Raw genomic sequence first — 23,806 nt, 5'->3', positions numbered from 1 at the left:
TGTTTAGAACTGCGGGATAGCAACAAATAAAAATGAAGCAACAGGAACTTATTCCACAAAATGGATCAAAGGAAATGTTTCAGTCTACACAGCACTGATGCTGCATCACAGAGGAATGTAAAGCACAATATTTATGCAGAGACCCAAAATATCCACCCCCCCCCCCCCATCCACAGTATGCATAGAATCTTACCCCTGGATTCCTCATTCCGCTATAAATATAATGGAATGATGAGCTGCAAAAAAAAAAAAGGGATGGGGGCGATAATGAGCAGGCGCACATCACGGCGGAAAGTTTTCACCTACTGCAGTTGCGGCCATGCTGCACACTATCGCCCCCGTAGCACCAAAGAAATAGCTGTAGCGATAATGTGCGATACATTATCACCCGCAAGTGCTACAGGACCCAAATTTTCCTAAACCCTGCCTAAACCCCGCCCAAACTCCTCCCCTTTCCCTATTTTACATTTTCAATTTGTGAAGTGGCAGTTATTGTGTGTATTTGGGCGATAATGGCCTATTGCGATTTGAAAAATGACCCCCTTAGTATTTCTGTGTTATTTTTAGCCTACTTTCCAAAGGAAAATAAGGCTTATGAGATTGTTATGGACTGAGCATTATGTTCCTCCAATAATGTTTTTGTCTCGTGTCCTATCTACACACCAAATCTTTTAACTTTTCATTTTTCCAAGGCACAACAGTTATTGCTAAATAATCAAAACATATCACCATACTAGTGTTTGTAAATATATTTTTGATCACATTCATGCAACAAAGACAAGAAAATGCGCTCTGCCACAAAAACAGATTTTCAGGGTATGTCAGAAGGAAAATAAGGACTCTGCTGGTGGTGCTTTTTTATTGGATCCCGACATATGCTCAGAGTGTAGATGCATGCATCCCGGAAAATAGGCTTCTTTAGTTCTGGGTGGAATGTAATTTTTAATTTCAAGCTTTCACATCTGCAAGTTTTCTCTGTTCAATTTCCTTTGTAATGCAGCAACAGATTGCAGAAACAGGATTGGTCAATTTTGGCTGTTTTAACTGTCTCAAATCTATCTCAGGCCAGAGATGGAGACAAAATTGCAATCTACTGTCAAACACCACACCATTGCCCCCTTACCTCAATTCAGGCATTCACTGACAGTTACTGTAGTTATTTGGTTAATAAGAATCAAACAAATTGGATAATCAATAATAAAGTCCCTAATATGATTAGAGACTTGAGCCAAGTATTCTCTGGTTTCCTGAGATCCTATTATTTTGATCTGACATGATCCTATAAACCCCCTCTACTTGTGGGTAAACATCCTGTTTATGTGTTAGGTTTATTATCATAATATGTTTGTGATTCATCATTATATTAAACAGTTGTGAAAAAAAACAAAAACAAAGTTAAACATTTCCAAGACTAAAAAGTGGGTAGGAACCTTCATTTTCAGTTATTTTATTTTACCCAAGAATGAATCAATGTTTATTACAAGAACAAAAATGGGAGAAATCCGTGGAAAAAAATGACATGTCATTTTACCAGATAAATATCGTTTGTTCTTGATGTAATAAACACTGATAAATTCGGGGGGGGGGGGGGGGGGGGAAATAAAACTGAAAACAAAGGTCTTCTATACACAGGATACACAAAATATTATTAGGTTACCAAGATTCTTTTTCAAAATAATCTTATCCCTTTATATCAACTGTAACACATCTTTCTATAAATATATCTTCCAAGTTCTTGTACGTCTCCCATTTCAAAATAATAGATACAATATTGACAGGAGAATTTCATCGCCATGTATAATTTGGAGACAACATCCAAACATGAAGAATCATCACGATTCTAAAAATGAAGGGTAAAATTACAGTGCAAAATATGTCTAGTTTATATTAATTGTTTCCCTATACCTTTAGCATATTAAAGAATCCAACTCTCCAAGTTGACTCTAACTAAGATCCTGGTGTAATGAGAGCCATCTCTTGTCGCACATTATATTCAGTTAACAGAAAGGGCGGGAAGGCTGTGGAAGACCGAATCAAACTCCTCTAATTTAGTCTTAGGTTAGGGCGGTTTACGTTCCAGGATTCCGTTTCGTTACTTATACAACCCCACCGTAAAATAAAAAAAGCGGACAAACCACATGTTTTTATGTTATTGCAAAGGATTTCTCCAGAGCGAGGCTCGGATTGCACGACCCAGCCTGGCGATCGGGACGGTGAATCTCCTATTGGCGGGAAACATGGCCGAAGGCGGAGGCGGGTTTTGTGCTTGGCTCGATAGCGACGGTAAAGGCAACGTCGACGGCCGTCTGGACTCGAGGGGAGCGGCGGCGGCGGCCTCTTCTGTTAGAGGCGCCGCTCCCCTGAGCAAGGACGTGGACCGGGGTGCGGGAAGTGGCCCCGGCTCCCCTCGCCGTCTCGTGAGCTCGGCGTGGCCCCTAAGACGGTACGGGCGCTTCGTACCTGAAGGGGCCGCGCGCTTGGGTTCGGAGACTGCAGAGGCCGCGTCTGCTTCCGCGGCCTCCTGGAAGGTAAGAAGCAAAGAACCGGACGTCCCTGTGCTGACTGATGATTATCGCTGCAATGGAGATTAGGTTCGGTGCCTTTGTCGCTGAAGTCTGGTTTAAGATGATTTTTTTTATAGTAGTAGTTGATAGGAAAACTTTACAATCATTGACTATGAACCCTAGGTCACTGGAGTCTACCGATAGATTTGACCAACACCAATGTGAGAGGCTGTGTTGCATGTGATGTGCAATTCTGGTGGGAGAACCTGAAAACGGGGGTCAAAAAGGGTGTGGTTTTTAGATTAGAATAAAAAAAAACAAACAAACAACATACCAGATAATTTTGTGCACTTCTAATTACTTTTTCTCCACGGTCTTGGCGTCCTTTCAGTACATAGGATAAGTACTGCAGCTGAAAATCATGATGCAAAACTGAGTAACCTAAATCCAGGTGGTATAATTTAAATTGTCTGCCTAGATCAGGAGCAGGGAACTCCAGTCCTAGAGTGCCACAAACAGGTCTGGTTTTTTGTCAGGAATTCAAGAAAGCATGGGATAAACACGGGATTTCTGAGAGACTGGTAGGGATTGTAAAGCTTAATTAGTTGGGTGGATGGGCAGACTAGATCAGTGGTTCTCAACCTTTTTTTGGCCGGGACACACCTGACAAATGGTTCTCACATGCGTGACACACTGAACATGTGACCATCACGGGGCTAAATGTAAACATGCACTCTGCATCCACAGGAATCCTCTCAACCCCCAGCAATGAGTGCAGAGCAGATCTAGGGCATAACCCGTACAACTCACCATACAAAAAAAAAAAAAGATATTCTGGTTCTGATGACATCTCAGTAAAAGCAAAACAAATTCCCTTTACTACCAGGCACAATAGCCTTCCTTATGAAAAGACAGTAATTTACCACTAATGCATATCCTATTGAGAAAACACATCAAATAAGATTGATACAAATGCCTACATGCTAGTAAAATACCTCACTTTGGTCACACACCCAGAACTGACCTTCACCAAGTAGAGAAAAAACACAAATTATAAATATGGAGACAAACTGGAACGGAAAACCAAAAAAGCCACTCTGCGTACAGTGCGAACCTGGAGAAATGGAAAGAGAAATATAGCACCTAACAGACTCAGGATTTGCAATAATGCACACAAACTAACCTGCACAAAGTTACACCTGTATTACGGAACATACGCAAACAGTAATAACCCTATCTAAGAAATACAACTATTAAACCAGGCCATAAACACTAAAACATTTCCTATTGGGAAAACAGAATAAGCCAAGCTGCTACAGAGCCCCACACAGAAATCATTGTAAAGTTATACCAAAAATGTTACAAAACAGCTGCTGAACAGAATAATATTCAATTAAATACTCATAAAAATTATTAAAACATGTCCAAATATCAATAAAATACTTCAAAACAGCAGACATCGCATAATACCCAATACTTAAAATGGCAGTCAATCAAGAAAAATAAATTTAAAAAGCCACCTTTACTTACCCTCTCCAGCAACTCTCCTACTCCTTTCCCTTCCAGGCCAATAGCACTAACCAGAAGCAGCAAGGGCTGCTGAAGCTCTGTCCTCGATCTTCTTCCTTAGCACCCACAACCAGTCACTCACAACACACACACCCCCAATTAGACCCCACGACCAGTCTCGGTCTCTTTCACACCAGTCATCTTCCTGACCAGTTTCTCTCTCTCACACAGAAACACATCACCTCCCTGACCAGTCTCGCTCTCTCAATCACACTCATGTTCTCTTATATACAAGCTCTCAATCACACACAAAAGCTCTTACACCCATTCACACCAGCTCTCACCCAGGCTTCCATTCACACCCCTACACACAAGCTCTCACCCAAGCACCCATTCACACCCCTACACACAAGCTCTCACCCAAGCACCCATTCACACCCAATGACACAAGCTCTCACCCAGGCATTCATTCACACCCAATGACACAAGCTCTCACCCAGGTACCCAGTCACACCCACAGACACAAGCTCTCACCCAGGTACCCATTCACACCCTCAGACACAAGCTCTCACCCAGGTACCCAGTCACACCCACAGACACAAGCTCTCACCCAGGTACCCATTCACACCCTCAGACACAAGCTCTCACCCAGGTACCCATTCACACCCTCAGACACAAGCTCTCACCCAGGCACCCATTCACACCCTCAGACACAAGCTCTCACCCAGGCATCTATTCACACCCACAGACTCTCACCCAGGCCCCCATTCACACACAAGCTCTCACCCAGGCACCCATTCACACACAAACACACCATCTTTCACCAAAAATAACTTCTTCCTTCACTGCAGGGATGGGCGCCAGTTCAGCCATGGCTTTAATCTGGCGGGCTTTCTTTTTTTGGCGCCACGGGGATGGGCGCCTCAGTCAGAGGTCGGGTTTCCTCTTCGTCGCTAGGGGTCGGGTTTTCTCTTCACCGCTACGGGGATGGGCTCCCGTAGCGGCCTTGCACCGTCGCGGTCGGGTTTCCTCTTCACCGCTACGGGGATGGGCTCCCGTAGCGGCCTTGCACCGTCGCGGTCGGGTTTTCTCTTCACCGTTACGGGGATGGGCTCCCGTAGCGGCCTTGCACCGTCGCGGTCGGGTTTTCTATTCACCGCTACGGGGATGGGCTCCCGTAGCGGCCTTGCACCGTCGCGGTCGGGTTTCCTCTTCACCGCTACGGGGATGGGCTCCCGTAGCGGCCTTGCACCGTCGCGGTCGGGTTTCCTCTTCACCGCTACGGGGATGGGCTCCCGTAGCGGCCTTGCTTCGTCGGGGTTCTACACTGCCATTCCTCCCACCCCACTCCCGGGCAGTGCCATGCCTGCCTCACAGGCAAAATCAAAGGCTTCTTCCTACTCCCACTGGCAGGTGGCAGGGAGGAGGTTTCCGATTGGCCTGCGCGGGGGAAGGCAAAATGAAGGAGGCTTCCGATTGGGCAGTGGGGGTAGGAAGAAAGGAGGCTTTCAATTGGACCGCGGGGGCTGGAAAAAAGGGAGAAGGAAAGTACAACGGGGCAGTGGGACACCGGGAGACGCGACACACCTACTGGTGTTTGGCGACACACTAGTGTGTCGCGACACACCGGTTGAGAAGCGCTGGACTAGATAACCATATAGTCTTTTTCTGTGGTAATGTGCCTGTGATTCTAGGACATCTAAAAAATATGCATGAGGATTGCAATGGAGGCAGTGCAAGCAAATATACCTCATGCATATTCATTGTGGCTATCCTAAAAACCAAATCTGTTTGTGACACTCTGGGACTGGAGTTCTCTATCCCTGGCCTAGTTTTAAGTGAAGTTTTAGCCCAAAATCTAGGCATCCAGTATTGATGGAAGGTTATTATGTGCCTCTGGTGAACCCTACAGCCTTGTGCCCCACCCCCATCTCTTTGCACACACAATAAAATATGCACTTATAGTAATAAATTTTATATGAAAAAAATACAGTCTTTTGAGGTAAAAATATCAATTGCACAATGTGTGTATTATATTTACATGCACCCCTGTGGAGGCAGTCAAAAAAACCCTGTAAAAATGACACCTGGAACCCATATGGTATTCAACCGTTATAATGTGTTTTGGATGTAGGCTTGGACTTTAGAAAGCAATGAGTAAACCGAATTACAATTATAATACAATAAACTTCCCATACCAAAACAGCATACTGTCAACACTCAAATCAGTAACAACCTACCTATGAAAGGCAATCCTACAAATAGCACACCAGGCCCTAAAACACCAATACTTTTTCCTATTAGAAAACCAAAACAAGCCAGGCGGCTACAGATCTCTACACAGATTCTCCATGCTAGCAGAATATCTCACCAAATACAGAATAAAGACAAAATCTAAATAGAAACATGCAGACAAAAATTGAACTGGCAGCAAAAAGAAGCTGGACTTGGTATGCAGAGAAACAATGGAAAACAGAAATATTACTATTCCTTATAAAACAAACAATAAATCAAGAAAAATCATGGAGGCAGCAGGAGGATCTTCAGTTGCAAACTAAAGTGAAGAGATGGCAGAAGAATTATTTATCAGAATTGGTGTAACAGGTTGGTGGTAGTAAAGTGCTATCCACAATGGTCATTGGGACCTAAAACATCAGATATTTGGCTAACAGTGGCGCTGGGGTTTGTGGCTGTTTGGATTATTGTGGAACCTTGTGTTGGATGTGGAAGGGCAGGAACAATAGATGTGATGTGCAGGCCAAATAAATTCGTTTCGGTTCAATTTTTGGTTTGGGACAAATTTTGTCTTAGTTTTTTTGGTTGGTTTTTTTTTTTTTTTGTTTCTGCATTTATTTAATATTTTTTTTTTAGTTTGTTCCAAACTGGAAATCTATAGATACTAGTCTATAATTTGTCCAAAACTATAGACTGATGAGCCTGACTTCAGTGCCAGGAAAAATTATGGAAACTATTCTAAAGAACAAAATCACAGAGCATAAAGTTAGACATGGTTTAATGGGTCTCAGCCACCAGCATGGATTTACTCAAGGGAAGTCTTGCCTTTAAAAATCTGCCCCCGGACCACCCCTTTTTGCAAGCCACGGGACTACATGCTTCCCGGGGCTTTAGGCCCGGTGCACATAACCCTTTGAAAATCCGGCCTTAAATGTTTTGTTTTAAAAACAGCAGTGTGGACAAGAGCTATGTTTTACTTTTTTGTAGCTACATCTGGTGCTTCAACTATGCTTTCAGTCTCTGGCAGCAAGAATTTGAGCAAAGACCCTGGGATTTATGTTTAACAATAATTTACCATTGGTTCAGTCTTTAATAGGAGATTTTTCAGATATCACTACAGACCTGAAGTTCCAATAGATTTCTCTTAATGAAAGCATGTGGAGCTGGTTAAAATAGTATTATTGTCAGATATTTATTGATGTGTATTGTGTGTTTTAGTAAATACAGTATTTGTTGATAAGTAACCACATTGCTTTAGAAAAATTTGTTCCAAAATAGTGTTAATCAACAAATATGCTCATTTCATTGGAAAACATATGTTTGCAAGTTCCAGCTGGTCCCTTCTGTTGGATGGAGCAAACAAACTTTCAGCTGATTGGTTGGTGGCAATGTTTCAATTTCTAAATACAATTATTGTATAATATACTAATTTTGCTATCAGTGATGAGCACTTTAGTGCTACAGAAGACATATAATGCAAGATTATAGGAGGATTGTCTCCCTTCCTTAGTACCTTGAGAGGAAGAAGAATGTAGCTAATGAAATATAGATAATAAATTCATGAAAGTACATTTTTTGTAGAATCTTTTATCTGCAGAGGATCCAAATGTGTTTCATGGAATCATATAAAAACAGGGATGGCAGGGTTCTTTTTCCAGGAAAGATTACTGTACTCTTCCCTGCTGTAATTTAAACTTACTTATCCTAACAGTTTGGTTAGAAAACAACTGATAATCATCCTCTTTATAACCTCCCTTTGTATATTTGAATACTACTATTAAGTTACCCCTGAGATTTCTCTAAATAAACTAAATGCATAAATATAGATTTTGGTTAAGTTAAGTTCATAGGGTGGCATAGGGCACAGTGCCAGAGTGAATCAGAAACCTGAACCCAGCATCAAGGTGGCACATGATGAGGGGGGAAAAAGCAGCAGCCATGTGAGTACCTGTTGAACATACATGAGTGGCTATGGCAGTAATAATAATACTGTCATAGCCACTCATGTATGTTCAACAGGTACTCACATGGCTGCTGCTTTTTCCCCCAGCCCAGATGGCACATTATTTGCCATCTGGGCTGGTGGAAGCATTAGGCGGGGTAGGTGGTGGCCTAGGGAGCTAGAAGTGAGCGGGGTGGCAGTTTTGAAAGGACAGAAGAGATGAGAAGTGGGGTGGGTAAGGCATGGAGCTGGAGGGCAATTTCCGTTTTGGGGTTTGTATTTGAGGAGCTGGGGTCTTTTGTCGAATGTGATTTAAGAGAGAGAGAGAGAGATCACATGACGACATCATCTTTCACTGCCACTGTTGGCCATAATGTCAACTACAGCTGTGGTGATGGCCTTGTGATGACTGGCTGCAGACCACAGACAATGCCCCGTCTGCTCCAAAGGACCTTTGATTTAATGGATTCATTCTCAGCCTGTGTCCACTTAACCAGTCTGAGGGTCATAGACACAGGCTGAGCTGATCCAATGCCTCCTGACAATCTGAACCAAATGAAATATATAGCTGAATGTCATACACAAATATGTGAAAGTGGACACCAGCAGTGACAATGATCTTATTCAGGGGTTCCTATTATAAATTAAGGAACAAGAAGAATAGCAGACACCTCTGTGGGGCTCCATAAGGTAACAGAAATATCTTGGATGATTTGTTATTCCAATGCACAGTGTACTGCCCTCAGAGTTTGATGTCCAGCTTGAACCCCTAGACCAGAGTTTTCCAAACTGTGTCGCGACACGTTAGTATGTCGCCTGCAGTGTGAAGGTGTGTCGCGCGAACATAACACGTTAAAGCCCGTTCCACATAGCAGTCGGCACGTCGGAAGCCACTCCCCTCCAGCGTCACATGCAGGCGATGGCACGCAATGCTGCGCAGTCAACTCCGACTTACACGACTGTAATATTTGACTGCACACAATGCAGTGCTAAAGTTGGCCAACTGAAATAAGCAATACAGACTTGCATACAACCATCTGTTTCATCAGGATAAAATGGATAAGTTTCTAATTAAGAAAAGAAAATCTGAAGAAGACGTTTGTGAATGTATCGACTATAGAGAAAACTATACAAGAATCGAATTTGAGATAGAAGTTGTTAAAATCCCTTTGGCAGATAACACGATTGGAAGACTTATTCAAGACATGTCTGCTGACATTAAGCTTCAAATGAAGGATATTTTCAAGACTACAATATGCTTTTTACATTGCAGTTAGATGAATCAACAGATGTCAGTGGGTTAGCACAATTACTGGTTTTTATATGTTTCATTCATGCTGACAGAATTATTGAGCAATTCTTGAGTTTAGAACTTCCAATGAGAACTAGAGGCAAAGATATATTTAAAACATTAGATTGCTTCATGAAGGAAAATAACTTGCAATGGTTTTTCATTATTTTTCCAATATTTCAATAAACGTTTTTGGTTTAAAATGTTTTCGTTTGTATCCCGTGTTTGATATTTATTTTTTAATAAAATATTTTGGACATATAATATTTATGAATTGTACCAAAACATTTCCCTTTGTGAGATATTATAATATAATCTATTACAGAACATATTTTTCCCAGATAAATCTTTTGGAGCTGCGAACCATTCTGATTTGCATTAGTGATACTCTCCCATCTCATGCAAGGAATGATATGGTTGATCCAAACCGGTAGTCAAATGGTAGTCTATGAAAGTAAGGAGGCACAGGGTTTGTGATCCTCTGCCAAGAATCTTAGCAGATGAGGTATGATCTCTTGGTCACAAAGCCTCCCTTTATGGAACAGACCTTTTCAGAGTCTCCAACTAATTAGTGTATCATCTTCACAGGGTCTTCCAACCTAATAGATGGCCCATCTTTTTTAGGCCCATCTTTTTTAGGCCCTCCTTTCCTTAGATAAATGTATTTTAGAAATACCAACAATAAAATCTGCTACCTTATCGTTAACCCGCAAACGAACATTTTCTGTAGCAGGTCCAAAAATGTGGAACTCACTTCCAGAACAGATCCGACTGACAGCCAACCGCTCAGAATTTAAGAAATTACTAAAAACTCATCTTTTTTCCAGTACATATAATCTATATTAAAATCTTCACACAACTTTACAGTATATAACTTCAATTTGTTCAAATCTTGTTTGTACTAAGTATTGTAATTATGTTTTTAATATGTGACCAAATTATTTATGTTTGAATATGTGAACCGCCTAGACGGATAGTTTACCTACCCATTGTGCGGTATATAAAACTTTTAAATAAATAAAATAAATAAAAATAAATTTTGTGTTGAAAAGTGTCAAGAAAGCTGAATAGTTGGTTTCATTCTACAGAGCAAATACAGATTTGCTCTGGCCCCTTTTTGGCTAATGTGGGAGGCATACCTGCTGTCTGTGTTTCCCACAACTGAAATTAGTGCCAGGAACTCTTTGGAAAGTTTTTTTAGGTTTGAGCTGACCTTTCCTCATTGTCAAAGCATGACACACCCAGGGGGTGTGTTTTTTCTAATATCTCATCCAATAGTTGATCCTCCCTCCAATCCTCTTGGGAGTCTAGTACTCACTCCTACCAAAGGCAAAAGTCACCTATACCTTATGATCTTTCCTTCGCTCAGCCTGACAGCAAGGGAATTCTGTGCTCAGTAATTGCCTCTTTCGTTTTTGTTTTTTTTTAATTTATTTATCAAATTTTACATTTACTTACAAGCATCCACTTGTTATACATTTTCATATGCATTTTATGATTTTTATAACAGAAATTTCAAAAAAGAAAACCATCAAACTGCATTTGTATTAATAATAAAGGAAAAAGGGGAGGAGCCCTCTGAATTAGAGCGCACTTTTCAAAAGAAATATATATAAATCAATAAGAAATCAAGGCTGTTGGAGAAGATACTACACACATTCTTAATTAATGCTTGACAAACAATTGGAGAGCCTTAGGTGTGAGATTCTAGAAAGAATCTCAATTACGATGAATCAAAGTATACATAATTTTGTCCTTGAAATTTTATACAGCATTTTGCACGGAAAGCGCAATTGAAATTGTGCTCCCTTTTGCAAGACATCTGCTCTCATTGAGAGAAATAACTTCCTCCTAACTTGGGTTGCTTTTGTTAAGTCAGGGTAACACCACACTTTGTAACCGTGAAATAATGCTTGACTATTTCTAAAGAAATGTCTAAAGATGTTATTCTTATCCATAAGAAAAGCGAATGAAACCGGTGGTGGTCTCCTAGCTATAATTAACTCCTGTGACAATTCAAGAAATGTTAATAAATCTGAGGGTACAACTGGTTCATCTAAATTTTGTGGGTTCACTTCCACATAGGGAAGGTAATACACTTTAGTTATTACAGGGTTCATTTCTTCCGGTATTTTTAATACTTGCGATATAAGACTTAAACATTTCCAAAGGAGACAGTCTATTACAGGAAAATTCATGAAACATAGATTGTGAGCTCGCAAACTATTTTCTATATTCTCTAGCCTTCTATTGGTAATTATTTCCCCTTGTAATATGGTGGTTTGAACCTTTTCCACTTGTATGTGTTCTTCCATTTCTTCTATTCTGTGACTTTGTTGTTTAACTTCTTCAGCGTTCTGTGAAACTTGATTTTTTACCTTATGTTCCACAGTAGTAAGACCAAATATAGATTTTTCCACAGCTTGTAAAGCGGCCCAAATTGTAGTCAGAGTTATTTCCGAGGGCATTTGCAATACATTATTCAAAAGAGGCATTTCTTGTCTCTCACCTCCTCTCTCCATTGCCGTGCCAGCTCTCATTTCCATGCCCGGGGTTCCAAGTGTCTCGGTGAGACTCAGACTTTCCAGTCCTCCATCCACGTCTGACTGAGCCTCTGCTTTATGCTCCATGCTGGTATTATCCAAAGCTGTTAAACTCTGCCATTCCGCTCTTGCCTCTCTTTGGGTTTCCCCAGTTGGGTTCGTGGCAAATCTCTTCTTGTCTACCCCCTTCACGGCATGGTGAAGCCTGCCTGTCTGGGCAGCCGGGACTCAGTGATGTTTCCGGGATCAGAGGGGCGAGCTCACTCTCTATTGCCTTCCCCTCAGCGACCTGCTCTCTCAGCGTTGTGTGCAGCAGCCGTGAAAAAGCATCCGATGTGGGGCTGACTGAATTTCAAAGGAGTGGGGGTAAGCTCCATTCCTTTTTCCCGCGCTTTCCTTTTCATATGTGGCATCGTAGGAAAAGGTTTTTTTTGGTAATTAGTCTCGGATTTCGGGAGCTTCACAACAGCGTGTCCGCTCCGGCAGCCATCTTGAAGGCCCCTCCTTCCTCTTTTGTTAATCAAGGAGGTCCAGGGCATTTTTAATTTGATAAGGAGGCTGTAGCTTAAAGAGGAATGTGGATTTAGATACCAGATATCTTCATCCAGGCACCAGGTGGGTCCTCCATTTCCCTTCACCTGTCCTACCAAGGATCTGCAGTCAATACTTACTTACCCTTTTGCCAGCAAATCTCAAAGCTTTATCATTGAGGCTGGCATCTTACTGCTGCCATAGCTTGCTTCTTTCAAGTATAGGAAATTTTGCTTTCACTTCATTCTTGTAAATCACAATTTATAGAGGTTTTGCTGGCACTCTCCAGTTTTGACTCCTGTCTTATGCAACCTCATGGTTGTGCTGCTAGAGTTGACCTCTTGAAGTATTTTACATAGAAGGTGGAATTCCTAGTTGTGATTTCTTCGTCTAGATGAGTCAGCAACTGAAGTCCTTTTATAACAGAAGGGTGCACCACAACTATCTTGAATTTCTCCTCATGGACTCTTTTTCACCAAAATCATGCCATGTGTGTTGAGGACAGAAGGCCCATCATTTTTCCTCTATGAGAGGGCTGTGCCATATTACTGGAGCTTTATTACATTGCCAGGCTTTATAGCTGTCTGTGTTCTATGAACCGGTTGGTCTGTGGGTAGCACTGGCCATTTTTTCCCTTATCCCGCTGGCAGCTGTGCATTCGCTGGCCTTCTGTTAACAAACTTTGTCAAGGCTCAAGTCAGAGCCATACATTTTCATTGCTCTCCTGAGAGCTGTCTCCACAGCAGTTGTCTATACGATCTACTGCAGTCTGAACAACCTATCCAGAAGAGACAGTATTTTTGTACAAGCAGTTTTGTTGTAGCCTGTTCGCCAGTAGTCTTCTCTCCACAATGGATCTGGGTTGCTTTCCAGTATGTGCTCTGCTACAGCGCTCAGCTTGGGACTCCCCATGTGTCATGTTAATTCAGCTTTGCTTGTCAATGGAGAAAGCACGTTTTCTTACCTTAAGTGGTGTTCTCTGTAGACAGCAGGATGAATTAGCCATGCTTAATACTCACCTGCCTCCCTGGAGAGTTGACTCCCTAGCTAAGTTTATCTCTAATTTTGACTGAGGGGATCATGAGGCAACGTGTAAATGAGAACTCCTCCATATGCTCAAAAGCTTTACTGAGCTAAAGAGATGGATCTGTATGGTGCTTTTGGATGACATCATCCACGTATCATGGCTAATTCATACTGCTGTCTACGAAGAAAACTGTTTATTTGGAAGAAAACTTGCTTTTCTAGCACATATTTTAAACTGTGCGCTGAATTTTAGCACACAGTTTTAATAAACAACTTTATTACATGGGCTCCTGAGCATGTGTATAATGGTCCAAATTATTAGTATGGGATCAATATCTGTGCTAATGAATCTCTTTTCTTCCTTCCTTCCTTTAGATTTTATGATATTCATGAGTACCTTGGGGTTTTCTCAAGTGGTCATCGAAACCACATATTTTGGGGACCGCTAATTTTGAAAGTGACTATAGCTAGTTGCTTATTGAGGCCATAATGAGCTGTACCTGCAAAAGGTAGAAAAGGGGATATTTTTGTTGTGACTATATATTTTTGTTTACAAGCGTATCTTTGATAGATTAATTGATATTAGATTGTGTTTTTCTTAAATAAAAGCTGTAACCATTTTGTGCCTATTACTTATAGTGGGGTAGGCAACTCTGTTCCTGAAGTGCCACAGACAGGTGTGGTTTTCAGGATAGCCACAGCGAATGTGCATGAGGTATATTTGCATATACTAGAGGCAGTACATCCAAATATACCTCATGCCTATTTATTGTGGATATCCTGAAAACCAGACCTGTTGGTTGTACCTAGGACTGGAGCTGCCTATCCCTGAATAGTATATGATATTTTTTTGGGAAATGGTAAAGGGAGACAGAGGTGCAGGAGCAGCAAACAAGTGCTTTTGCTATGTGAAATCTGTGTTTCATAATGCTTTCATTCTTTTTTATAGTTAGTACCATTTAAATTTAACAATGGCATTTTGCTGACAACCAAAGGTAGCTGTGGATGCATATGTTACACTAGTACATACAAGTCCAACCAAATATATAGCTTGCATGTTGTAATTTTAATTTGCATACATATTTATTTAAATTGTTTTAGTTAAATCAGATATAACATTGTAATATCACATGGAACAAAGTCAGCATGGCTTTACCCAAGGCAAGTCTTGCCTCACAAATCTGCTTCACTTTTTTGAAGGAGTTAATAAACATGTGGATAAAGGTGAACCGGTAGATGTAGTGTACTTGGATTTTCAGAAGGCGTTTGATAAAGTTCCTCATGAGAGGCTTCTAGGAAAAGTAAAAAGTCATGGGATAGGTGGCGATGTCCTTTCGTGGATTACAAACTGGCTAAAAGACAGGAAACAGAGAGTAGGATTAAATGGGCAATTTTCTCAGTGGAAGGGAGTGGGCAGTGGAGTGCCTCAGGGATCTGTATTGGGACCCTTACTTTTCAATATATTTATAAATGATCTGGAAAGAAATACGACGAGTGAGGTAATCAAATTTGCAGATGATACAAAATTGTTCAGAGTAGTTAAATCACAAGCAGATTGTGATATATTGCAGGAAGACCTTGTGAGACTGGAAAATTGGGCGTCGAAATGGCAGATGAAATTTAATGTGGATAAGTGCAAGGTGATGCATATAGGGAAAAATAACCCATGCTATAGTTACACAGTTAGGTTCCATATTAGGTGCTACCACCCAAGAAAGAGATCTAGGCGTCATAGTGGATAACACATTGAAATCGTCGGTTCAGTGTGCTGCGACAGTCAAAAAAGCAAACAGAATGTTGGGAATTATTAGAAAGGGAATGGTGAATAAAATGGAAAATGTCATAATGCCTCTGTATCGCGCCATGGTGAGACCCCACCTTGAATACTGTGTACAATTCTGGTCGCCTCATTTAAAAAAAAATATAATTGCGATGGAGAAGGTACAGAGGAGGGCGACCAAAATGATAAGGGGAATGGAACAGCTCCCCTATGAGGAAAGAATAAAGAGGTTAGGACTTTTCAGCTTGAAGAAGAGACGGCTGAGGGGGGATATGATAGAGGTGTTTAAAATCATGAGAGGTCTAGAACGGGTAGATGTGAATCAGTTATTTAGTCTTTCAGATAATAGAAAGACTAGCGGGAACTCCATGAAGTTAGCATGTGGCACATTTAAAACTAATCGGAGAAGGTTCTTCTTCACAACGCACAATTAAGCTCTCTGGAATTTGTTGCCAGAGGACGTGGTTAGTTCAGTTAGTATGGCTGTGTTTAAAAAAGGATTGGATAAATTCTTGGAGGAGAAGTCCATTACCTGCTATTAATAAAGTTGACTTAGAAAATAGCCACTGCTATTACTAGCAATGGTAACATGAAATAGACTTAGTTCTTGGGTACTTGCCAGGTTCTTATGGCCTGGATTGGCCACTGTTGGAAACAGGATGCTGGGCTTGATGGACCCTTGTTCTGACCCAGTATGGCATGTTCTTATGTTCTAATAATAATTTGGTTTTGCATTGTTATTTTCATTTAAACGGGATTTCGAACGCATACTGTAATTTAATACTTGAGAAGCATACTCCTCTAAGTGAAAGTCCTAGAATGTTTCAGGAATCTATAATGAATGAAAGCCTCCAAAGGAGTGAGAAAACAATATTTTGGATCAATATAAAAATGTAATAGTTATCCATAGTATAATTGAGGAGAATAGCATACTTTGGCCTGGATTTATCAAAATGCGGTAAATATATCATGAGATGGGAAAAGGGGTGTGTTTTATTGCAATTTGCAGTAATACGTGAAGAGCTAAGTTACTGCACTTTCAGATAAGTGCCAGAATTGTGGTATTTTCTACATACAACCACTGGGGGGGGGATCATGAGAGAGAGAGACTGACTGAGACTAGCCATAATGACTTGACCCTAGATAGGTATTTATATCTCTATGGGAGGCCCACCTAGTCACTCGAGGTGAGGTTTAGGTATTAGTGTAGGGGTTAGGGGCCACTTTTACATTCAATGTGAGACGTACAAACAGAACAATGCTCTCTTGTGAACATTTGATGACCCTCGGAGTGAGGAAACTCTTCCAAAGATGAGATTTGTGCAATGTTCTCTCAACCTAGCTTGATGGACTCTCTCTACCTGGGTAACATCAAGCTAGGTTGAGAGAACATTGCACAAATCTCATCTTTGGGTGTGTTTCCTCACTCCGAGGGTCATCAAATGTTCACAGAACCGTAAACCCAGCCCACTCCCCCCTCTTTTTCGGATTTGCATCACACCATACGATATGGTGCTATCGCATGCATTAAAGGAGTTTTCGCATGCGTTAAGGGCTTAACGCATGCGAAAATGCCTTAACGCATTTTGATAAATGAGGGGATTTGTTTGTTAGGATGAAAGATCTGTCCAATTAAATTGTTTTCCATGTTTTTTGGAAATGCTTAAATTTTAACTGTTTCATATTTGCATCTCTCGTTTTTCTTTTCTGTAGGTTTTGGAGTCAGATGAAAAATCAATTTTTCTTACAGTTAATATAGTTGCATCTGGTCACTTCTTCATTTCTCAGGGGCGAACATTATTGGTAAGGTTTCATTTCAGGATTCAATTATTAAACACATTTCTGTCTTGATCTATAATTAGAAGCAAGTGTTTGCATTCCCTTTTCCTTTATCTAGTGATCTTTCCAACTGAGGCCTGAAACTGACCATGTGATTAAATTAACTGATTTATGGGACCTTCAAGGTGCACATTTCTCATGTGTAGTTGGGTATTGTTCAGTAAAAATGGAAAATCTGATTTCTTTTATCCGTACATTGTCGTCATCTTTTCCCTTCGATAGCAGGGCTGAATTAGCCATGCTGTCATGGGAACTGCCAATCAGTGCCCGGGAGGCGGAGCTTATGTAGCAGAGTGTAGATTTTTGTGATCTCTGCGGCTGCGCGTGGGTTCCCGCACAGGAAGTAACAGATTCTCCTCAGTCTGTTTTTTCCGCGTGCGGGAGCGCACACAGAGCCATATTCTCCTCACAGACGTCTTTGTTTTACGAAGAGAATGTCGAAGAAACCTTCCGGATTTAAACCATGTCCCTGCGGTAAGATCATGTCCATCACCGACAAACGATACTATCCAACGACTCGGAGACAACCGTTCGCTAGACGTCCATATAGGAATTATCAGCCCTTTCGACTGCTGTCTTACCCTGCATTCCAAAGACAGCAGACCCATCCTCTTCCACAACACCAGCAGAGGAGGGGGAAACCATGGAGACAGAGACAGCAGCAACAACAACAAACAGCAACCATAGTAAAAACCGCACAGTCTTTTTAAAGATCAGGCCTCCACCACCTTTAACGGAAGCATCTCCGGGGAGAATCACAGCTCACTTCTCAGCCTGGAGGTCCATAACCTCAGATCAGTGGGTGTTAGAAATAGTGAAGAATGGTTATCAAATTCAGTTTGTCCACCAGCCCCAGATTCCCCATCTCTCGTCATGGAATTCCAAAACCCTGCACCCCCAGCTTGCCCAGGAGATAGCCCTACTCTGCCATCAGGGGGCTATCCAGCACGTACCTCGAAGGGAACGCAGCAAGGGCTTCTATTCCCCTTACTTTCTAATTCTAAAGAAATCCAGGGGGAATCGACCGATCCTGGATCTGAGACACTTGAACAAATGGATAGTTCAAGAAACGTTCAAGATGGTGTCGCTGAAGTCCATCCTTCCACTACTACAACCCAAGGACTGGATGAGTTCAATAGATCTGAAGGATGCTTACACACACATTCCAATCCACCGATCCTCTTGGCAATACCTCTGTTTTCAATATCACAATCAACCTTACCAATACGTTCTATTTTTACTGGTTTTAAGTACCGGCAAAGTAGCACTGGGGAAACTTTACTCCAGGGTCAGAGATGGAATTAAGTTTCCAGTTCTGAGAGAAAATCCTGATGGGGCCACACACCTCTCTGCATTGGGGAGTAGTGCTTAATACCCTTATTTGAATGGGATTTCACTGCGAGGGCTCTAAGCAGTACTGCTGTGTAGGAATTCACATTTTGGGGCAGATTTTCAAAGGGTTACGCATGTAACCCCGAAAACTTGCTCCTGTGCGTGCCGAGCCTATTTTGCATAGGCCTCTGGTACAGCGGCTGTGCCGGGGGATGGCACGCCGGCAGCTGGCCAGCACCCGCAAGATACACCTGCCAGAGGCAGGGGTAAATAATTGAAATAAGGTAGGGGGAGGATTTAGGTAGAGCTGGGGGGTGGGTTAGATAAGGGAATGGAAGGTGGGGGGGAGCGGAAGAAAATCGGCGCGGCCTTGGAGGGAACAGGAAAATCCATCGGGGCGTGCTGCCACGCGCATGTTATAAAATCGGGTGTACATTTGTGCGCGCCGGGTAGCATGCAGAAATGTACCCCGCGCGTGCGCTTCTTTAAAAATCTATCCCTTTGTGTACACAAAATTCCTTGCTGCACCGGCAGTAAGTTTTGCGCACAGAAAATGTGTGTTCAAATGCAAGTAGAAAGGTGTGTTTGACTGAACGCATCTTTCTGCATCGGCCTGACAGTGCGTTTGTCTACCAGTCAGGAAAAATACATGTGCTTCGTAACCTCAAGTACGCTTTCTACTGCTGAGAAAAGAGGCATTCCTTATGTGGAGAAGGATCAAGAGAGTGACTGAATGTGTGTGAATTCCATTTTTTCTCCATCATTTTGACAGGCCATTATGCTATTGGTTAAATAGGCAGGTGCTACAAAAATAAAGCTGTCAGTAATTAATATTCCTTGAAGCAGCAGAAAATTTGGTTTCCTGAACATACCCAGATCAGTCCAGACAAGCGTGTTTTGTTCATCCCTACCAGATGGAGGTAGAGAACAAAACTTTGGGCAATGCCACATATTCGAGAGTGCCACCTGCAGTCCCCTCAGTATTTCTCTACCTCCAGCAGATGGTAGAGGTGCTAACCCTGCAGTCCTGACTGGATATATTGAGGGAATTGCTCCCCGAGGTGACAGGCTCCTAAAGAAGTGTCGTCCCTCTGGTTGAGCCGGGCGAACAGGGGATTAGATGCTCCTGGCCAGCCTGCGATCCCGGGACCACTGGGACCAAAGCCCCTCTGCTGGCCCAGGAGCAGAGAAGTACCCTTAGTTTTTATTTTTGGGTTTGCTTTCCTGTGTGTGTCTAGGCCTTTGAGATTTTGTAAAAAAAACCAAAAAAAACCCAGCAGCTGTCTGCTTTACAACAGCAGACACTAGCGTGCAGTCTGAGCTGCCTAGCAGGCAGTCACCTAGGCGGGACCGTAGGGTGCAGGCTGTTTAGGAGCTGGGCAGGTCAGGGGATTATTCGGAGGGTGGTGGTCTCGGTTGGGACAGATTTACTCCGGTGGGGGCCAGCTGCACTACCGATCGTGCTGTGTGGTTTTCAGCCGTGGCAGCGGCCTGTTCAACACACCGGAGGGAATTTCTTGCGGCAGTACGCCCTCTTCAGTGTTTGACAACTTCCGCGTGGTGCGCCCCTCCCCCTTGTAATCTGGGCTGCATGGCAGCCTGGCCGGCGAAGGGTTTGTCTGTTGGTGTTTGGAATTGGCGGTTGGAATTGGACTCTGAAGACTTGGACAAGTCTAAGGAGGAGGATGAGGTTTCTTCGGAAGCCAATCGGGATGGGGACCCGATTGGGGGTGTCCCTCTGGACCCAGGAGACTCTAAAATGGAACAGGGGACCTTGGCAGGTCCAGAGGCTGAAGGCGATGATCCGCGGGTGATCTGTCTTTTCAAGAGAGGAGCTTCGCCCGCTTATACCTCAGATGTTAGAGGAGTTGGGGATTAAGTTCACCCTCGAAGATTCAGATGCTGAAGGGGTTAATCTGGTTATGGATAGCCTACGGAGACCCCCCAGTGCTTTCCCAATTCCGAAGAAAATCCAGAAGTTGATCAACCGAAAGTGGGATTCTCCCAACTCGGGCCTGCGAGTTGGCAGGGCGATGTCCAAGCTCTATCCGCTTATGCAGGACCATTTGGATGTCATCAAGGTCCCGAAGGTGGATACGGCAGTTTCAGCAGTCACTAAGAAGACCACTATTCCGGTAGCTAGAGCTTCCGCTCTGAAGGATGTTCAGGATCGGAAGTTGGAAGTGCATCTCAAGTGAGCTTTTGAGGTCCTGGGGCTCGGTCTGCGAGCAGCGGTATGTGCATTTCTGATGCAATGGGCCTGTTTGTGTTGGATCCAGAAGCCGCAGGAGCAGTCTGCCTCTGAGACTCTTTCCCCAGTCCAGGCAGCACGCCTGGAAGTGGGAGTTGCCTATGGCGGGGATGCCTTGTATGACCTGGTGAGAACCACGGCCCATGCTATGGTGTCTGTGGTGGCGGCCAGACGACACTTGTGGCTACATAACTGGTCAGCGGATCTGTCATCAAAATCACAGCTCTGTAATCTGCCCTTTCAGGGGAAACTGCTGTTTGGTGAGGACCTCGCTCATCTGATGAAGTTGCTGGGAGAGACAAAGGGCAATAGACTGCCAGAGATCGAAAGTCTGACTGGAAACCTTTCTACGCTCTGCCTCGCTTTCGAGAGTCGAGGTGTTTTCGTCAGACGAGGTCCTCAGGGGCCTTGGCTCCAAGACAGTCCTCGCACAGGCAACAGTCCTTTTGGGGGTCTGGACAGTCATCTAGAGGTGGAGCCACCCAGGGAGTGGGTGGCAGTAAGTCCTCGCAATGAGATCCAACAGGTCCACCCCTCGTCTCTGGTAATCGGGGGCAGGCTGGCCCAGTTCTACGGGGAGTGGACCAAGATAACTTCTGACCGGTGGGTCTTGAGTGTGGTGAGATCTCGCCCTCTGCAGTCAGTTTTTCTGGAGTCGCGTTGTCTTTCCCGAAGTAAGCAGGCAGCGGTCCAGGACACGCTTCAGCGATTGTTAAGTCTGGAGGTGGTTGTGCCAGTGCCCGAACAAGGGCAAGGCAGATATTCCATCTATTTCATGGTGCCCAAGAAGGAAGGCACGTTTTGGCATATCTTAGACCTGAAGAAAGTCAACCAGAGTTTGAAGGTGCCATGTTTGCGGATGGAGACATTGCGCACCGTAATTGCGGTGGTACGGGGAGGAGAGTTTTTGGAGTCTCTGGATCTCACCGAGACTTATTTTCATATCCCCATCCATCAGGAACACCAGAAATTTCTCAGATTCATGGTTCTGGGACAGCACTAACAGTTTCAAGCGCTTCCTTTTGGGTTGGTCACCACCCCGCGGACCTTTATGAAGGTAATGGTAGTAGTGGCGGCAGCTCTGCAACAGGAGGGATGTTTGATACACCCATTCTTGGACGACTGGCTGATCCGGGGGAAGTCACTAGAGGAATGTGTGCGGTCCGTGAACCGGGTTCAGTCACTCCTGGAATCTCTGGGCTGGGTCATCAACGTGCAGAAGAGTCATCTGATCCCCTCCCGTTCCCTCGAGTATTTGAGGGCCCGTTTTGACACCCAACAAGAAATTACTTATTTAAGAAAACAAGATTTCTTGTAATACAATAATGAAAATATGTCTGTTAGGGAGACAGCCCTTTGGCCACTCCGGGAGCCCTTTCGGACTACTATTGGTGATGTGGACCCCTGTGTGGAAAGGTAGCAGAATGTGCTGCACAGGTGAATCCGTGGTTAACCTGACCACAGACAGAAGTGCCTGGGAGGAACCAATGAGGGCTTCACTTGAACCAGCAGTCGTTCTCGCAGGTTTTTATTTATTTTTTTTTTAATATTCTGCTTTCACACTTCTTTCAGTGCTTCAAAGCAGATTACATTCAGGTAGTTCTTGGTTTGGACCTTGGCGGTTCTCAGAGCACAGCAGAAGAGAGAGAGTCCAGGTCCAAGTACAGCTTGAGACAGGGGGCGAGCAGCGGGATCCAGAAGGTGGACCAAGGTTGTGGCAGGCAGCAAGCAAGCAGAATCAAAACCAGGAAGACAAAGGCAGAAGACACAAATTAGCAACATGCACTGAGGAGCAGGCTACTCAGGAGACCTGTTGCCGAGGAGCTGGCTGGTTGCAAGAGACTTCCTTATATACCTCTAGAGGATGTGAGGACATCAGCCAGTGCCACAGGAAGTCCTTGACAGGGAACCTATAAAAGCTGTCCAGGTTTACAGGAAGTTCTTTCCCAGGTCCTTGGAACAGCATGCTGCAGAAGGCTATGTTGGAGTTGCTTCTAGTCAGAGGTGTGGGGCATAGCACAGGGAGGTGACTGGAGTCAATTTGTTTCAGAAGTAAATAAGACCATAGAAATCATAATAGATAGGCCACATTAGAGGGGGAGAGAGAGAAACAGGAAAAATTAATAAAAAAGAATATTGAAAACAATTATTAAGCCTGTTACTGTGTTTCATGGCACAGAAACTGCACTCACTGGAACACATTTATTTTGCAAAACGTTTTTCCAAATGGATAGGATTGAAAAACATATACCTGTTTCCCTGGAACTTCACAAGACATTACATTTAAATTTCAGTAAAAATGTTGTCCCAAATCAAGCACTCTGTTTTTTATTCTAAAATCAACTGCCTTTCAGCCACTTCACTATTTACCTGTTCACCCCACTCATGATTTTGTAGACCTCAATCATATTTCCTCTCAGCTGTCTCTTCTCTAGGCTGAAAAATTCTAACCTGTTTCTTCTTACGGGAGCTGTTCGTCCCCTTTATCATTTTGGTTGCCCTTCTCTGTATCTTTTCTATTTCCGCAATATCTTCTTTGAGATGGAGACTACCAGAACTGCACGAAGATACCATACATAGTAGATCCATACAAAAGATACCGAGGCTGATATTTAGTGCTACGAAGCCAGATAAATAGGGACTTATCTGGCAAAGTGGCAGCTGCTGAATATCTGGCTACCTTCAGCAGCCACCACTTAGCCGGATAAGTATTTATCTGGCTAAATAGATAGCCAGATATCTTGCGGGTGGGCAATGGGTGAATCAAGATGGGGCAACTTATCCGGTTAGCTTAACCAGATAAGTGATTATGTTCAGCCTTATCCAGTTAACCGAATAATCTGTAACCTGTCTTTCAAATCTGCTATTGTATCTGAGGACAGGAAAATAGAGAATTGAATATCAAAAGAACTCTGGGATAATCCAGGAAAGTATAGACAGTAAACTTGACATCTGTGACAGGTAAAGGAGTAGAAACTATTGTTTAGAACAAAATTGCTGGTCATATGATTTAGCAAAGGGAA

General features: G+C 43.1%; 1 protein-coding gene across 2 annotated transcripts in view; it reads left to right on the top strand.

The window, feature by feature from the left end:
- The first annotated feature begins 2,028 nt into the window (after positions 1-2,028).
- REC114 (REC114 meiotic recombination protein) overlaps positions 2,029-23,806 on the top strand; it is a 58,907-nt gene continuing 37,129 nt past the window's right edge. The window contains exons 1-2 of one of the 2 annotated variants that reach the window (XM_029575687.1): positions 2,029-2,528; positions 17,075-17,164. In XM_029575687.1, coding sequence (XP_029431547.1) covers positions 2,139-2,528; positions 17,075-17,164 — 480 coding nt within the window. In that variant the 5' untranslated portion in view covers positions 2,029-2,138. The remainder of the gene's footprint in view (positions 2,529-17,074; positions 17,165-23,806) is intronic. The other variant, XM_029575689.1, reaches the window with a different exon arrangement.

Source organism: Rhinatrema bivittatum, chromosome 13, assembly GCF_901001135.1.
Source record: "Rhinatrema bivittatum chromosome 13, aRhiBiv1.1, whole genome shotgun sequence".
NCBI lineage: Eukaryota > Metazoa > Chordata > Amphibia > Gymnophiona > Rhinatrematidae > Rhinatrema > Rhinatrema bivittatum.
This window is presented reverse-complemented; position numbering and strand designations above follow the sequence as displayed.